At 59.1% G+C, this 15,746-nt stretch overlaps 2 protein-coding genes across 4 annotated transcripts in view; one reads left to right on the forward strand and one right to left on the reverse strand.

Moving 5' to 3' along the window:
• Positions 1 to 9,689, forward strand: part of DEGS2 (delta 4-desaturase, sphingolipid 2) — a 20,205-nt gene extending 10,516 nt beyond the window's left edge. The window contains exons 2-3 of the mRNA XM_004376727.1: positions 7,039 to 7,781; positions 9,543 to 9,689. Coding sequence (XP_004376784.1) covers positions 7,039 to 7,781; positions 9,543 to 9,689 — 890 coding nt within the window. The remainder of the gene's footprint in view (positions 1 to 7,038; positions 7,782 to 9,542) is intronic.
• A 3,631-nt stretch (positions 9,690 to 13,320) lies between these two features.
• EVL (Enah/Vasp-like) overlaps positions 13,321 to 15,746 on the reverse strand; it is an 89,629-nt gene continuing 87,203 nt past the window's right edge. For all 3 annotated transcript variants that reach the window (XM_023731791.1, XM_012555656.2, XM_023731790.1), the window contains exon 14: positions 13,321 to 13,801. In XM_023731791.1, coding sequence (XP_023587559.1) covers positions 13,764 to 13,801 — 38 coding nt within the window. In that variant the 3' untranslated portion in view covers positions 13,321 to 13,763. The remainder of the gene's footprint in view (positions 13,802 to 15,746) is intronic.

Genomic DNA, 15,746 nt, shown 5'->3' on the forward strand with positions numbered 1-15,746 from the left:
CCCCCCCCCACATCCGTGCCAGCTGGCCCCCGGCATGCTGAGACGGCTCCTGCTAAGTCCAGGGTGGCGATGTCCCACCTTCCTGCCCACAGCCCTTCTTGGCCCCCAGTGACTGGACACCTCCAAGCCCGAGGCTTCCGTCACCACTGCATCCTGACTGCGCTGCCCAAAGCAGCCTCGGCCTCTCCTAAGCTTCTGTCTGCATAGCCAGCGGCCCCGGCCGTGTCCCCGGGTGTCACCCAGCCCCGCCCCCACCATGTACCTGGAGGCTGTGGAATTGGAAAGTAGGTATTTTCGTTTTCCTTGGGAGAGTTTGTTTGCTGACGGTTCTGCTCAGTGCTGTTTGCAGGTGGCTGGGGCCGGTCCAGGGCAGCCCTGTAAGAAGGTTTGGGGCGTTGGCGAGGTTTCCCCTCTCTGGCGGGTCAGGGCCCTGTGACTCCCAGCCTGGACCACCTCCGGGGTCTGCCTTGGGCCCCCAGCTCCGCAGTCGCTGTTCTTTGCGAGGCCTCAAGAGGTCCTGCCCACATGTGCTTCCAGCCAGAGCCCCGAGGGGACCCGCACCGATGTCTGGAGTGCCTCTCTGCTCCCAGAACCCCATCTGCGTGCTCGGCTAGGCTGCTGTGCTCTCTGGGGCTCCTCCTGCCTTCCGGGGCCCAGAAAGCAGCTCCAGGCAGAAGGGGACACATCCTGTGAGCCCGTGTGCGGTGTCCGGACAGCTGCCTCATGCGGCCCCCGGCTTTGTAGCTGTTCCCAGCAGGAGGCCTGGCCGGGCCTGTGACCCCCCAACGTGGCCTGGGTGTTGGGCCGATCTCATGGGTCAGAACCAGCCTGGGTGCTGAGCAGCCCTCCAAGAGCAGCACGTCCTCAGCCCGAGGCCAGACATGGAACGTTGACTCTCAGATTGGAAAACTAACAACAGCAGTAACAGCTCGAGTTCTGAGTGCTGTGCCCCCAGGCCGAAGGGAAGCCTCACCCCATTCCTAGGGAGGAGGCAGAGGCGGGGAGGCACGTGGGCAGCCGGTGGGACCAGGACTCACCCAGGCCCCGCGGGGACCGTGTCTGTGCTAGGACAGCCTAGGGGATGTGCCTGCACATGGAGTGGGGTGCAGACCCGAGCTGCTCTGCACAGCGTTCTCTGAAATGAAGCAAAGCTGGAATTCTCCCAGTGTCACCAAGAGGGTCTGTAAGGGCACGGCCGCCAGGTAGGCTGGCTGAAATGTGGCCGTGGAGTCTGGGAGAAGCAGCCTCAGGGCAGCGGGGTGGCGTAAGCCCGTCCTGGGGAGACAGGACTGGCCCGCTACTGGGGACGGGACGAGCGGGGTGGAGTCTTTCCTTCTATGCTGTGTATTTGTTTCTCTCTGGTGTCCAGGGTGGGATTGCTGAGGTGACCCAGGCAGTGGCCAGAGGGAAGGTGTGGCTTGGGGGGCAGCCGAGTCTGGGAATTGCTGGGAAAAGGAGCAAGGGGCACGGGGCTCCCTGAAGGTGGGCCGGGCAGGGCCGCGGGAGAGAAGGGTGCCTGTGCCTGGTCCCCCAGTGTGTTCTCATTTGCTCCGTCCACGACCTGTGCCACAGATAACTTATCGTCCATGCTGGACAGATGGGGAAACCGAGGCACACTGTCCAGGCCCTGCCGTTGCCCTTGCCTCCTAGGCTCGGGAGTGGCTGGTGTGTGCTGGCCCGAAGCCAAGAACTGCAGGCTGGTTCCCATCAACCACTCCAGCACTCACCTTTCTGGAGCTCACCTGGCACAGCTCCCGGGCTTGGCCTCCTTCCAAGCGGAAGCAGGGGCCGCTGACCTCGGTGGGGCGGGGGCAGCTAAGCTGGTGGCCTCTCTCCGGCGGCTCCCAGGCTGGAGGGCTGAGGGGGAGGCTGGTCCGGGGATCCCCATGGTGAGGTGATGGCAGCTGCCCAGGGCCAGGTATGCAAAAATTCAGACTTTGCATGCCATTTCCCTGGCATTGTGCCAGGGCTGCTGGCGGGTTCCTTCTTGCCCTGGGCCATCTTACTGCCGGCTGCTGGTTCTCCACCCCATGCTGGAGCACCGTCTCTCGGGCCGAATGAGGCACTTCTCTGAAGTGGGCCGGCTCACCCTTCCCCTCCCCATCCCCCGCCCCCCCACCCCATCTACCCCTCCCCAGTGGAGGCACGTGTTTGGCCCACATGTCAGCCTCCCAGGCTGTCTCTCTTGCAGGTGGGGCCATGCTGGGCATGTGCCATGCTGGCAAAGGGGGGCCGAGCCCGACACCCCTCTGTGCCTGGTGAAGGGAAGGGTGAGGGGAGGAGGACGGGGCTGGTGGCTCCCTGACTTGGCTCCCAGCAGCTCTGGGGCTGGCAGGGTCCCTGCTGCTTCCTCTCTGCTAGTCCCAGACTGTAGGAGTCTCCTCTCGCTGCTGTAACAAGAAACAACACAAACTTATTACTACAGTTCTAGAAGTTAAGTCTGACGTGGGTCTTACCAGGCTAAAATTAAGGTGTCAGCAGAGATGTGTTCCCTCTGGAGGCTCTAGGGAGAATCCGTTCCTTGCCTTTTCCAGCTTCCAGAGGCCACCCGCATTCCTGGACTTGTGGCTCCTCCTCCATCGTCAAAGCCAGCAACTCTGTTTTGAGTTCTCCTCACATGGCCTCACTCAGACCTTCTGTCTTGTCTTCTTTTCCACTGTTAGGAACCCTGCGATTATACTGAGTGAGCACACACACAATTCAGGGCCACCTCCCTGTCTTAAAGTCAGCTGATAAGCAATCTTAATTCCATTTGCAACCTTAACTCCCCCCCACACCCTGCCATATAATGTAAAGTAGTCCAGGCAGGGGTTAGCATGTGGGCATCTTTGTTGTTGCTGGCTGTTCTCAAGTCAGCTCAGATTTATATACAACAGCATGAGACATTTCCAGGCCCTGCCCCATCTCTGTGCTGGTCGGTATTCTCCATTTCATTGTTGTGGCTATTTGTGTAGCGCCTCCCGGTCAAGGGGGCTCATCTTCCAGCACTGTATCAGGAGGTGTTTTGTGATCCATAGGGTTTTTTTTTTTCCTCTCTTAACAGCTTTATTGAGATGTCATTTACATATTATACAATTCACCCATTTGAAGTGTACAATTCAATGGTTTTTAGTTTATTCACAGACACGTGAGGCCATCTCCACAGTCAATTTGAGAACATTTTCATCACCTTAAAAAGAAACCCCATAAAGGGACTTAGAGATAATCCAGTTCAAATTCTTTATTTTTCAGAAGGGGAAACTGAGGCACAGATATGTTAAATCACTTAGACAGGGCCACCCACAGTTTGTCAGAGCTTGACTCTGACACTAACATTTTTTTAAATTTAATTTTTTGTTGTTATTGAGAATATACACAGCAGAGCACACACCAACTCACCAGTTTCTACATGTACAATTCAGTGACATTGACTACAGTTTTCAAGTTGTGCAACCATTCTCCCCCTCGTTTTCTGAGTTGTTCCTCCCCTATTAACATAAACTCACTGCCCCGGAAGCGTCCTATCTAACCTTTTGAGTTGCTTTTGTCAATTTGATCCCATATGATCTATAGGGTTTTCACTGGCCGATTTTCAGTAGATTACCAGGGCTTTCTTCCTAGTCTGTCTTAGTCTGGAAGCTCTGCTGAAACCTATCCACCATGGGTGATCCTTCCGGTATTTGCAAAACTGGTGGCCTAACTTCCCGCATCACAGCAACGCGTAAGCCAGCATGGTAGGACAGACTGACAGACGGTGGTGGAGACATCTGTGGGAGCCCTGCCCGCTGTGGCCCCCAGATCCTTCTTCATCATGAGAACGGCTCTCTCTCACGGGACTGCCTGGGACTCCTGAGAGCAGCCTGGAGCCCCACAGTTCCCTCCCACCACGGGGGCTGTCACTTAGACAACGTGGGCAGGGCCCAGAGGAAAGAAATTACCCTAAGCCTCCACCCTCATACTCCATCATGATTGTTCCAATGCCTTCTAGCCATTGTAACACACTTTACACAGCTGTAAACATCTGCAGGCAGCACTCCTACAGCCTGCCTTTAACCTGCGGGCTGGTCTGTCATGCACCTGTAATGGTGGGTGATTAATTGGGGCGCTTGCTCTGAGCCTGTGTGGTCCAGGCCTTCTTGGGCCTCATCTCACTAACTCTCCCACTGCCCCATTCATCGTGCAGAAATGGAGCTGGGAGCTGGGATTTGGATCCGGCTAGCCTGCACCTGGTGGCACAATGGTTAAGAACTCAGCTGCTAATCAAAAGGTAGACAGTTCGAATCCACCAGCCACTCCTCGGAAACCCTGTGGAACAGTTCTACTCCATCCTATAGGGACGCTATGAGTTGGAATCGACTCGATGGCAAGGGGTTAATGGGAGCCTACACTTGAGCCTGCGCTGAACGCCCCCTCCCCCAGACTCTTGGGTCCCCTGTGGTCCTGTTGGGTGGGCCCGTTGCTCTCCGCAGTTTCGCTTCTCCACGTGCTCCGTGACCACCACCCTCTGGATCTAGATGGACAATTTCCTTGGCTGGCTTCCTGGGACAGAACTTTGGGGTCAAAGGGGCTGGAGGCTTTGCAGTGCATGGGGGCCAGCTGGCAGTGGCCTGAGGCACCCTTGCGTTTAGGGAGAAGGGGGTGCCAGGCATTCCAGCTCTGCCGTCCCTGCCGGCTGCTGTGGGGTTCAGTTCAGACCTGTCCCCGGCCTGTCCTCAGGGCTGTGTGCAGCAGCTGACCACTTAGTTTGGAGCCAAAACTACTGTCGTTGCAAGGTGAGGTGAAGGCTGGGCAGGAGCGCTGGGGGGACGCTGCTCTGTGGCCGCAGGGTTACCTGGGGGGGTCTCATTGGCTTCCCAGCCAGAGAGGCATGCAGTTACAGGACGTGAGGGCCGACTTCTCTCCAGCATCTCCCAGCAGCTATGGGCTGTATCACTGCTGGGGGCCAGGACTGTTCAGTGGGGACAGACACCCTGTGAGGCACATCACACTCTCGCCACCTTACACTGGGAAAACTGAGGCTCAGAGAGGGGCGGGGGTGCACACAGTGAGGTCAGGGCCCACCAGGCTTCCGGGCAGGTCCTGCCAACCCTGAGGCCATGTCTGTGTTGGGCAGTTGGGCAGGAGAGTCTAAAGTCTGAGTCTCCCCTCTGCCTGGGGCAGAAGTCCCTCACCCACTCTGTGCTCCTCTTTGCATGCCCCCAGAGACGGGAGGCTCACCACCTCTGAGAAGCCTGGTCCATTCCTGGGTGGCTGTGACTGAAAGTCCTTTCTGGGGCTGAGTCACCCCTTGCTTTCCAGTAAGGCCTTTGGCAGGCCCACCAGGTCAGGCGGGGACTGTTGTAGCACCTGCTGTATTGGGCTGACTGATGGTGTGCCCCAGGAGCCCGACAAGCCACTTCGTCCGCGTCTCTGGGGAGGTGTAACTAGCACCTTGCAGGAGCCTCCCCATGGCGGGGGCAGCTCTCGGGCAGAGGCAGGGATGCGCCCGCAGGTCAGGCCGGGTCCCAGCATCACCCTGTGCAGCCCTACCCTGCACCTCGGTCTCCTTATCTGTAAACACGACCCTGGTCGCCCTCCTGGGCTGTGAGGAGGTGAGGGAGCTGGTTGATGGGGACTCCAGCCGGCTGAGCCTGCCTGTCACATCCTTCCTGCCCCCTCCGTCCCGTGCGCGAGGAACCTGAGTTGTTGTCTGCAAAGGGCTGGCTGGAACTTGACCTCTGCCTGGCTGACCCTGCTGGAGCACCCAGCCTCTGCTGCTGTCCTGGGAGACTCTGTTCCTGAGGTCAGGGAGACCCTGTTCACTGGGCGGCGCTGGGGAGGGTGAGCCCGAGGTCACCTGGCTGACTTCAGGCTGCTGGACAGGAGAGGGGAGGAGAAGCTGCAGACCCTGGCCACCGGTGCTGACTGACTGAGGATGCCTTTGGACAAGCCCCATCCTCGCTGGCCTCAGTTTTCCCATCTGTACATGACGATGCTGGCTCCGTTTCTGAGAGCTTGTCTGCTCTTATCCTGGGAGCCTGGGACGCCTGCCCTGTCCCTTCTGTCCCTGGATGGAGCACCTGCCTACTCACCCACCTCCCACCTTGAGACCCCAGCCACCTCCCACTGAGCAGCCACAGAGGGTTCTAGAAGGCACAGCTGCCTTGTCCTGCCCCTGTGTCCCGTGCTCCTGGTCCCCAAGGCCTCTGTGTCCACAGCCCACCCCACTCAGGGCTCAGCACCCCTGCCCTACTCTTCCTGCCTTTTCCCTGCAGGCTCTGGCTGTCCCTCGGTCTGGAAAGCCGCCCCCTGCTCGGCCAACCCCACACACCTTGTTTTTTCCTTTTCTGTTTAAAAAAACCAGAAAAGTACAAAAGATACTATAACAAAGCACCCAAAATGAACGCCTTCAACATTTTATCATAGTTCCTGCAGCCCTCGTTTGTTTTAAGAACAAAGACACTTTCAACAAAGCTGGGGCCCTCCACATTGCCCCCCCCCGCCCCAGGCACCCCTCCCTCTCAGTGTCCAGTCTGAGTTTCCACACTTGGCTCCACTTGGCCTGTCACTGCCCAGTCCCGATGGCCGGCCGAGCCCGTGAGCGCGCAGCCCCGACGGCCGGCCGAGCCCGTGCGCGCGCAGCGGCATGCTCTGATTAACGGGTGATGCTCTGCTCAAGGGTCTCAGTAGACCCTCCAGGTGGTAGGGAGGCAAGTCCACCTGCCTCTGCACCCCCATGGGGCCGAGGCTGCTCCTCCGCTCAAAGCACGGCGCCCAGTTCTAGATGGGTGTCCGCCTGTCGTTCTAGATGGGTGTCCATCTGTCCATTCTAGGACCTCAAGGGTCGTGGTAGAGGGTGCTGGCAGGGTTGATTTCACTGCCTGGGGTTAGAGGACTAATGGGAGGAAGGAGGAGGAGTAGATGGGAGGAAGGAAAGAGGAAGGATGGAAAAAGAACGGAGGATGGAAGGGGGATAGAAGGAAGGACGGAACAGATGAGGGACAAATGGAAGGGCGGTGGGGGGCATGCAGCTGGTGGCCGGCACCCACTCAACCCCTCCTCTCCTGGTCTTGCGCGCAGCCAAGTACCCGGCCATAAAGAACCTGATGCGGCCAGACCCGAACCTCAAGTGGACGGTGATGGCGATGGTGCTGGCACAGCTGGTGGCCTGCTACCTGGCGCGCGGGCTGACCTGGCGCTGGCTGCTCTTCTGGGCCTACACCTTCGGCGGCTGCGTGAACCACTCGCTGACGCTGGCCATCCACGACATCTCGCACAACACCGCCTTCGGCACGGGCCGCGCCGCCTACAACCGCTGGTTCGCTGTTTTTGCCAACCTGCCCGTGGGCGTGCCCTACGCTGCCTCCTTCAAGAAGTACCACGTGGACCACCACCGCTACCTGGGCGGCGACGGGCTGGACGTGGATGTGCCCACGCGCTTAGAGGGCTGGCTCTTCTGCACGCCGGCCCGCAAGCTGCTCTGGCTGGCGCTGCAGCCCTTCTTCTACTCGCTGAGGCCGCTCTGTGTGCACCCCAAGGCTGTGACCCGCATGGAGGTGTTCAACGCCCTGGTGCAGCTGGCCGTCGACGCCGCCATCTTTGCCCTCTGGGGGCTCAAGCCCGTGGCCTACCTGCTGGCCAGCTCCTTGCTGGGCCTGGGCCTGCATCCCATCTCGGGCCACTTCGTGGCCGAGCACTACATGTTCCTCAAGGGCCACGAGACCTATTCTTACTACGGGCCCCTCAATTGGATCACCTTCAACGTGGGCTACCACGTGGAGCACCATGACTTCCCCAGCATCCCCGGCTGCAACCTACCCCTGGTACGGCAGGCCGGTGGGTGGGCAGGCATGGGGGGCCTTTTTGTGCTGGTTGTGGGGTGGCCACGTGGTCACTCATTCCCACATGGTAGAGGTAGGTGACTGCCCGGCTGATTCAGGGAGGGCGGGGTCCCCAGAGGCATTCTACAGTTCAGGCTGCTTGGTTTCCTGAAAACCATTGAACCCTGCTGGATGCTCACTGGCCGTGTGCCCTGGGCACGCGCCTGCCTCTCTGCACTTCAGACCTGGCACTTCCATGGTGGGTCAGGAAGCTGAGGTGGCCGCTGCAGAGGGGGCGGGGAGGGCGTCCAGGAGCCTGAGTATACAAGGCCGTGTGCACCTGCCTGTGTGTGCACATGCTAACGTGTGCCTGTGAGCGTGCCCCATGTATTAGTGTATGTGACTGTGTGTCTGCAGGTGTCTGTATGTGTATGTGTTCACCTGCTCGCACGTACAGGTCTGGGCATGTGTTGACGCTCGCGTGTGCACGTTTGGGTGTGTATGTGTTAGCATGCCCTAGTGTGCACGTGTGTGTACACGTGTGTGGGTGCATGTGTGCACGTGTCTGTGGGCATGCGCTTATTCACTGCACATTTGGGTATGTATGTGTTAGCATGCCCGAGTGCACGTTTGTGTGTGTACACGTGTGTGTGTGCACATGTGTGGGTTCATGTGTGCATGTGTCTGTGCATGTGCTTGTCCACTGAACGTTTGGGTGTATATGTGTTAGCATGTCTGAGTGTACACGTGTGTGTGTGTACACGTGTGTGGGTTCATGTGTGCAGGTGTCTGTGTGCATGCGCTTGTCCACTGCACGTTTGGGTGTATATGTGTTAGCATGTCTGAGTGTGCCCCATGCGTTCATGTTTGTGTGCATATGTGGGTTCGTGTGTGCACGTGTATGTGTGTACACGTGTTCACCTGCCTGTGTACGCATGCATGTATTCCCCGGCCTGTGTCACTTGAGTCCCTTTCCCGCTGACAGTCCTGAGATCCCGCCTGGTGCCCCGTCCCTGAGCCCTCCCCACGAGTCTGTGAGGCAGGGGCTATTTTTCTCCCACTTTGCAGATGAGAAAGCAGAGGCTCAGAGATGGTGCGGCCCCTCAGGCAGACCAGAAGCTAAGCTGGGTCAGTTGCAGAAACACCCGCTGCCCACTGTGAGCCTTTCCTTCCCTGAAGGGAGCACGGGGCTTTCTGCTCACACCTGCCCCGTTTCTGAGCCTCGGTGTCACCTGTAAAGGGGATGTGGGAACCGGGGTGTGGGGAGGCTGAGGCGCTGGGTGGTGGGCCCAAGCGCTTCCTGAGGTGAGTGGTGGTCTGGTGTGGGGGGACCTGCAGAGGGTGGCGTGGGGGGAGAAGAGAGAGACAACGGTGCTGAGGCTGCAGAGAAGGGGGTGACCAGGTGAGGGCGTGGTGGGCGTCAAAGCCAGAGAGGCTGGCAGGGGGCAGGGACAGAACAAGGCCGGCTGAGGAGTGTGGGTGTACGCTGACTCGGCAGGACTCCAGCCAGCTGTGCCCTGGCTGTGGGACCACCGTGGGCCTCCTAGACCAGAAACCCCAGAGTGGGCTGGGGATGGGGCAGGCTAGGGAGCAGAGATGTTACTGTCTCTCCCCTAGGGTCCTGGGCTCAGCCGCCCTCGCCCCCTCTGGTGGGGGGGGGGGCATGAGCGAGGCCCCTCCAGGAGCCTGAGGCACGGTGGGTGGGAGGCTGAGGGGTGGCCGGGCTGAGGGAAGCCTGCTGACCACCACCCGCCCCTCTTGCAGGTGCGGAAGATAGCCCCCGAGTACTACGACCACCTGCCGCAGCACCACTCATGGGTGAAGGTTCTCTGGGACTTCGTGTTTGAGGACTCTCTGGGGCCCTACGCCAGGGTGAAGCGGGTATGCAAGCTGGCGGAGGACAGCCTGTGACGGGCGCAGGCCTGAGGGGTGCCGGCTGCCCCATCCCGTGGTCCAGTGCCCCAGAACTGGTCTGGCTGCATTTTGTTCCTATGCCCTTGGCTGCTGCTCCAGTCCCCTGCTGAGGCCTGGTACCTTCTGGGGCACCTCCGGCTTTGCAGGCCCCGCTGCCCTGGATGAGGCCGGCCCTACCTGTTTGGCTGACCGGCACCATGTCCATGGCCTCCTGGGGCCTCATTCGCTGGTGTTCCAGCCTCACATTAAATTCAGTGATTGTTGATCATCTAAGGTGCACCAATTGGTCCCAACCCACCTGGAGCAAAGGAGAATGAAGAACTCCAAAGACACAAGGAAAATATGAGCCCAGGAGACAGGGCCACGTAAACCGGAGACTCCATGAGCCTGAGACCAGAAGAACTAGATGGTGCCCGGCTACCACCAATGACTGCCCTGACAGGGAACACAACAGACAGTCTCTGACAGGGCAGGAGAAAAGCTGGGTGCAGAACTCAAATTCTAGTAAAAAAAAGACCAGACTTAATGGTCTGAGACTGGAGGGACCCCAGAAAACATGGGCCCCAGACTGTTAGCCCAGAACCGAAACCATTCTTGAAGCCAGCTCTTCACACAAAGATTAGGCTGGCCTATGGGACATAATATGATACTTGTGAAGAGCGTGCTTCTTAGCTCAAGTAGATCCATGAGACTAAATGGGCAGCTCCTGTCCCGAGGAGAGATGAGAAGGCAGAGGGGGACAGGAGCTGGTTGAATGGACACAGGAAATCTGGGGTGGAAAGGAGGAGTGTGCTGTCACATTATAGGGAGAGCAACTAGGGTCACATAACAATGTGTGTATAAATTTTTATATGAGAAACTGATTTGAACTGTAAACTTTCACTTAAAGCACAATTTAAAAAAAAAAAAAAAAATCAGCACTTGTTTCCACAGCCCCGGCACAGTGCTTCTGAGGGGGTGGCCTGGTTCCAAGGCCCCAGAATCTGTGGCCTCACAACGGCCCCAAGCTGTACCCCTCTGCTCCTGCCCGAGGGGAGGTGGCCTCCACTGTTCGCACGCCTGCACGTGCGAGCTCGTCCCTGAGGTCCTGACGTTTTGGATGCTGGCCTCTGGGAGTGTGTGTGTGGGGGTGCGGGCAGCAGATAGCCCCTCGCTTGTAGCCTCGGGACCCCTTTTGTCGTCCCACCGCGCTGAGTTCCGCTGTCTGTCCCCCGGCGCGCTGCCCTGCCCTCCAGCCCCACCTTGGCCTGGCCACCTCCCTGACCCCGACAGGGCTCAGCTTGAAGCTGGGGCCCGTCTCCCCCCGGCAGCTCAGACTTCTCCCAGGAGGGACGTGAGGGGCTTCTTGTAGAACAGGTGTCAGAGGTCAGGCGGACAGGTAGGTGGACAGGAGGCAGACAGACAGGTGGGAGCTCAGGGGATCTTGGCGCCGAGAGAGCAGCTGGCAGTGCCCTTGGCTTCTGTCTGTCCTGACTGTAGAGGTGGCTGGCAGCACAGCTGAGAACCAGGGGCCTTCTCCACACCAGCCCCTTGGCCCAGAGAGCTGGGGTGGGGGTGGGGTAGAGTCCTGGTCTGGCAGGGGCTGACGGACAGAAAGAGGGGAGCCTGGGCTGGGCCCTCCCTGCCAGAGTGGAAAAGCAGCTGGGGGAAAGGGGCGACTGAGGCCTGAGGACCAGGGCTTGGCCCAAAGGCCACCTCACAGGTGGGGCAGCCGGGTGGGCTCCCCCTGCTTCCCCTGACCCAGGAGCGGGAGGTTGGAAGGCAGGGCCACGAGCCCTGGCCGGGCCTGAGCCAGGTGCTGTCTGGACACCCCTGCCTCCCGAGAAGGAGCGGACAGCGAGCTGGCTGAGGAGCGCTGAACCCCTGGGCTTGCCCTGTGCAGGGAAGCAGAGCCTCACGAAGGACTTTGAGCCCTACCCCGCCTTGTGCACACAGGGCACCAGGGCCAGCTCAGCCCACTCTGTGCTCGGAGCTCCTCCATGTCCCTGTCCTCTTATCTCCGATGTGGGCAAAGGGGCATCTTGGGCCTCCCCACAGATCTGGAAAGGGGGGCCAGGCCAGGCTGGGGCTACAGGGTTAGAGGGGGCTCCCAGCTGTCCCAGCACAGCTCTGGGAAGGGTGTGACAGGGGCTGGGTGCTGCTGGCAGGGGAGCATGGCCGTGGAGTCTGTGGGCAAGCCACTCAAGAGTCCCGGGCCTCCGCATTCTCACCTGATGGGTCGAACAATCTTTTAGGGCCGTTAGAAGGGTTTAGTGGGATTAAGTCCGGCCAGAGATGGTAGCTCCTGTGTCAGCTAAGCAGGGGCCCAGGAGGCGAGCACCTCCTTCCCTCCTCCATGGCCCTCATAGGGCGGCGGGCCTGGCCTGGGCACATTGCTCAGTGCCCATGGGGGCTGTGTAGGACACCTGGAGAATGAATGGTCCCAGGATTCCAGGTCTCCACAAGGCTTGCCTGCTGGTTAGGGGTTGACCTCCTGGGGCAGGTCTGCTGAGGCTGACAGTCAGACCCTCACTGGTGACTCTGGGAACTGCATGGTCTGGGGAGACAAGCTGGAGACCTCAGCGGTCAGCCTGGCTGGAGTGAGGTCTGTGCAGGCGGGCGGCAATGACGAGGTGGGGGCTGGGGGTGATGGGTGGTCTGTGTTGGAGGAAGCCGTGGCTGCCCTCGTGCCTGCACTGCGGGGGCCCTCAGCACAGCCGTCTAACGCGGTGGGCTCACTGCCAGCCCCCATGGCGGACCAGTTTCAGTCAGAATGCACAAGTCCCTTCGCTGCTCGGACTATACCTAGAGTCCCCCCAACTGGGGGTCTCCACAGCAGGTGGTTCCCCAAAGGTAGGACCTGAGGCCAGCCCTGGGACACCTGGCCCGAGGTGCCTGAGCCACCCCTCCCACCCCACCTCCACCTCCCGTCACCGCCACCACTGAAGGCCCTGTGTTGCACCTGCCACTCCTGGGCGCCAAGGCTCTGGCCTCCCCAAGGCGGGGCATCCCCAGTCAGCGACGTCACTAGGGTTGGTGTCACCCCTCCATGGCCCTTCTCCTGTACCAGCCCACAGAGAACCCTTAGTAACATTTCTTGTAGTAACGTTACCTGTAAATCCTAATTCCCATATGTCACTCCCTGTTTTCCTTTCCTTACTACTTCATTCTCAAAAGTTACTGATGTAGGTTCACAAATACTAATTACAATACATCAGAAAATTTGACAAAATCATCTACTATAAAAAAACCAGCATCAGCGAAAACAACAGCGTGTGCTTGTAGCACGTGCGGACGAAAGCAGGCGATCTGAAGCGTCACTGTAACTGGGTAATAACGACAGCTCTGACCGGAGCCCGTTAGAAGGTTCGGAAAGTGAATCAGCATAGAGTGTTAGCCTTGTAATATTGACACGTGGAAGCTGGGCTTACGAAAAACGTTCTTGTTGTTCTAACTACAAGGATACTTTAATAAAAAAATAATTTCTGCTGAAACACTACGCAAAAATTTTACAGTCGTTTTGGTGTCACCCCCTCTGACAGCGTCACCCGGTGGGGTGGGCACCCCCTCGTGATGCTGCTGTCCCAGCCAGGGGCAACCAGATGCCTGACAGGAGCCGGCGCGAGACCAAGAGGCGAGGTGCTCAGAGTGGACAGTGGACAGTTTATTACCATGTGAACACAGACACCGCGCAGGGACGACCCTTCGACAGGGCCGCTGGGGAAGGACGGTATTGGACAGCTCTGCGCGTGTCGGGTTGACGCACACGGCGTGGACAGAGCATCCACTAGGAGAAAACTTGGAAACCATCTGATGAAGCGGGTCACCTGGGGCTCCCTCTCTATGAACGAACGAAACGTACACTTAAATAAGCAAATATAAAATACAAAAAGACAAGGAGGCCTGGGGTTTTGTGTCAAGTAGAATCTAAAAAATCCAGGAATTGAACTTTTTCCTCATTTTGAATATTTATCACAGATCAAGACTCTAAACGAAGCACGTCCGCTCGCTGTGTGCTCAGCGTCGGGCTCCTCACTGTCCTGTCGTCAGCTGGACTCGGTCCTCAGCCGGCGGCAGCGGCACAACCCCGTGTTATGTGGTGCTGATCCCACTCAGCTCTTGCCTGATGGCTGGGGGACAGGACAGGAGAGGGGGCTCAGGAGCAGCGACGGCAGGGGCCCTCCACCTGCTCACCGTACCCAGGACTGGCCCGGCCGTGGGGACAGACACTGAGGGGCTGGGACAGGCTTCTGGTCAGGCTCCTCCTTGGTGTCATTGCGCGCTTGGCCTCCCCACCCAGGCTTGCTGAAGTCGGGGCAGAGGACACAAGAGACCAAAGCAGTATGGTGTTTGCGGGAACCTTCTGAGTGACAGTGAAGGCACGTGTGGTTTGCTCTCCCATTCCTCTTCCCCACTCATGCCTTTCCCGCCAAGAGTGCCCTCCTCCGTCTGACGCCCCCTCCCCGGGCCTTCTGCTGCTCTCCTCGTTGGCTCAGGCCTTCCCCAGGGCTCCCCTTTCCTGGACACACCCCACTGGGCTGGAGGCCAGAAGCCTGGGAGAAAGGGCCCATCACGGGTTCTGCACTGCACCCGCCCCTGTGGAGGCTGGAGATGGTCATCACGCCCGCTGCAGACAGCTGGCTCCTGACCAGGCCAGAGGAGGGCTACTCCCGGGTTTGGGGGGCGCCAGCCATAAAGCTGGTTAATAGTCGGCCTCGGTGTCCCCTCCTGGCTCCCTCTGCATTGATTAACTCCTTAGCTCCCCAGCCCAGGCCTTCGGGGGAACTGGACCAACAGGAACCTAGTGCTCTCTGCCTGGGCAGTGGTGTGGCCCGTCCGCCACACCGTGGGAGAGCCTAGAGCGGTCCTTGCCCTGCGCCGGCCGGATGGGGACGAGGCCAGGTCTGGGGCTCCCAGCCTGCCCCGCTCCCTTCAGTCCAGCCAGCCCTTTGCCTTCAGCTCCCAGCCCAGGTCACTCTGATGCCCCAGGTGTGGGGCTTCCTTCCCCCTGCTGCCTCCGGGCCTCAGGCCTACAGGCTGGTGGGAGCTGCATTCTTGCCACATTCCGGGGCTGAACCGCCCCACCCAGCCCTTCCCTTTCCTCTGGCTCCAGATCTGAGCAGCTCTATTTAAGGCTGGGGACTGGAAGGATGGACGTGATTCGCTGTGACAAGGCCCTTGGCCTGGGTTCGAGGCATTGGCTCTTTCGGGGAAGCTTGGCGCCTGTTGCCCCAGCCCAGGGCCATGCCAGCTGTGACCTAGGTCAGGCTGCTGAGTCCCAAATCAGTGATCACAGGGGCAGAGTCACAAAAGCAAATCAAATCAACAGATAATGAAATAAAGAGCAGGTAATTCAAGTGGCGTCTGCTGGATGTGCCTTTAGCACGCATTCTAGATCATTCTCCCTTTCCAACATTTACCATGGCTAACCCTGCACGGAGGGAGCCCTGGTGGCACAGCGGTTGAAGTACTCGGCTGCTAACCAAAAGGACAACAGTTCAAACCCACCATTGGCTCCACAGGAGAAAGGTGTGGCAGTCGGCTTCCAAGAAGATTACAGCCTTGGAAACCCCGTGGGGCAGCTCTACTCTGTCCTATGGGGTTATTATGAGTTGGAATTGACTCCATGACAACAGATTTGGTGTTTGTTTTTTTGGAGCCCTCTGTGGAGAAGCAAGGGGAATCAGAAAGAGCTCAGATCCACATGTCATACCACCAGGCATGTATGTATTTTTAAGCAAATCCTTAACCTTTCTGAGCCTCGGTTTCCTCACCCAGCGCACGGGGAGATGGCGTGGGGCTGCCACAAGGAAGAATGCAGTCCTGCAAGAATGGGACTGGGCCTCCTGGTCCCCGGCCTCCACCGCGCTCTGCACCTTGGGGGACAGGCGGCCTCCACCGCGCTCTGCACCTTGAGGGACAGGCGGCCTCCACCATGCTCTGCCCCTTGGGGGACAGGCGGCCTCCACCGTGCTCTGCACCTTGAGGGACAGGCGGCCTCCACCGTGCTCTGCACCTTGGGGGACAGGCGGCCTCCACCCTGCTCTGCCCCTTGGGGGACAGGCGGCCTCCACC

Source organism: Trichechus manatus, unplaced genomic scaffold (assembly GCF_000243295.1).
Source record: "Trichechus manatus latirostris isolate Lorelei unplaced genomic scaffold, TriManLat1.0 scaffold00045, whole genome shotgun sequence".
Taxonomy (NCBI): domain Eukaryota; kingdom Metazoa; phylum Chordata; class Mammalia; order Sirenia; family Trichechidae; genus Trichechus; species Trichechus manatus.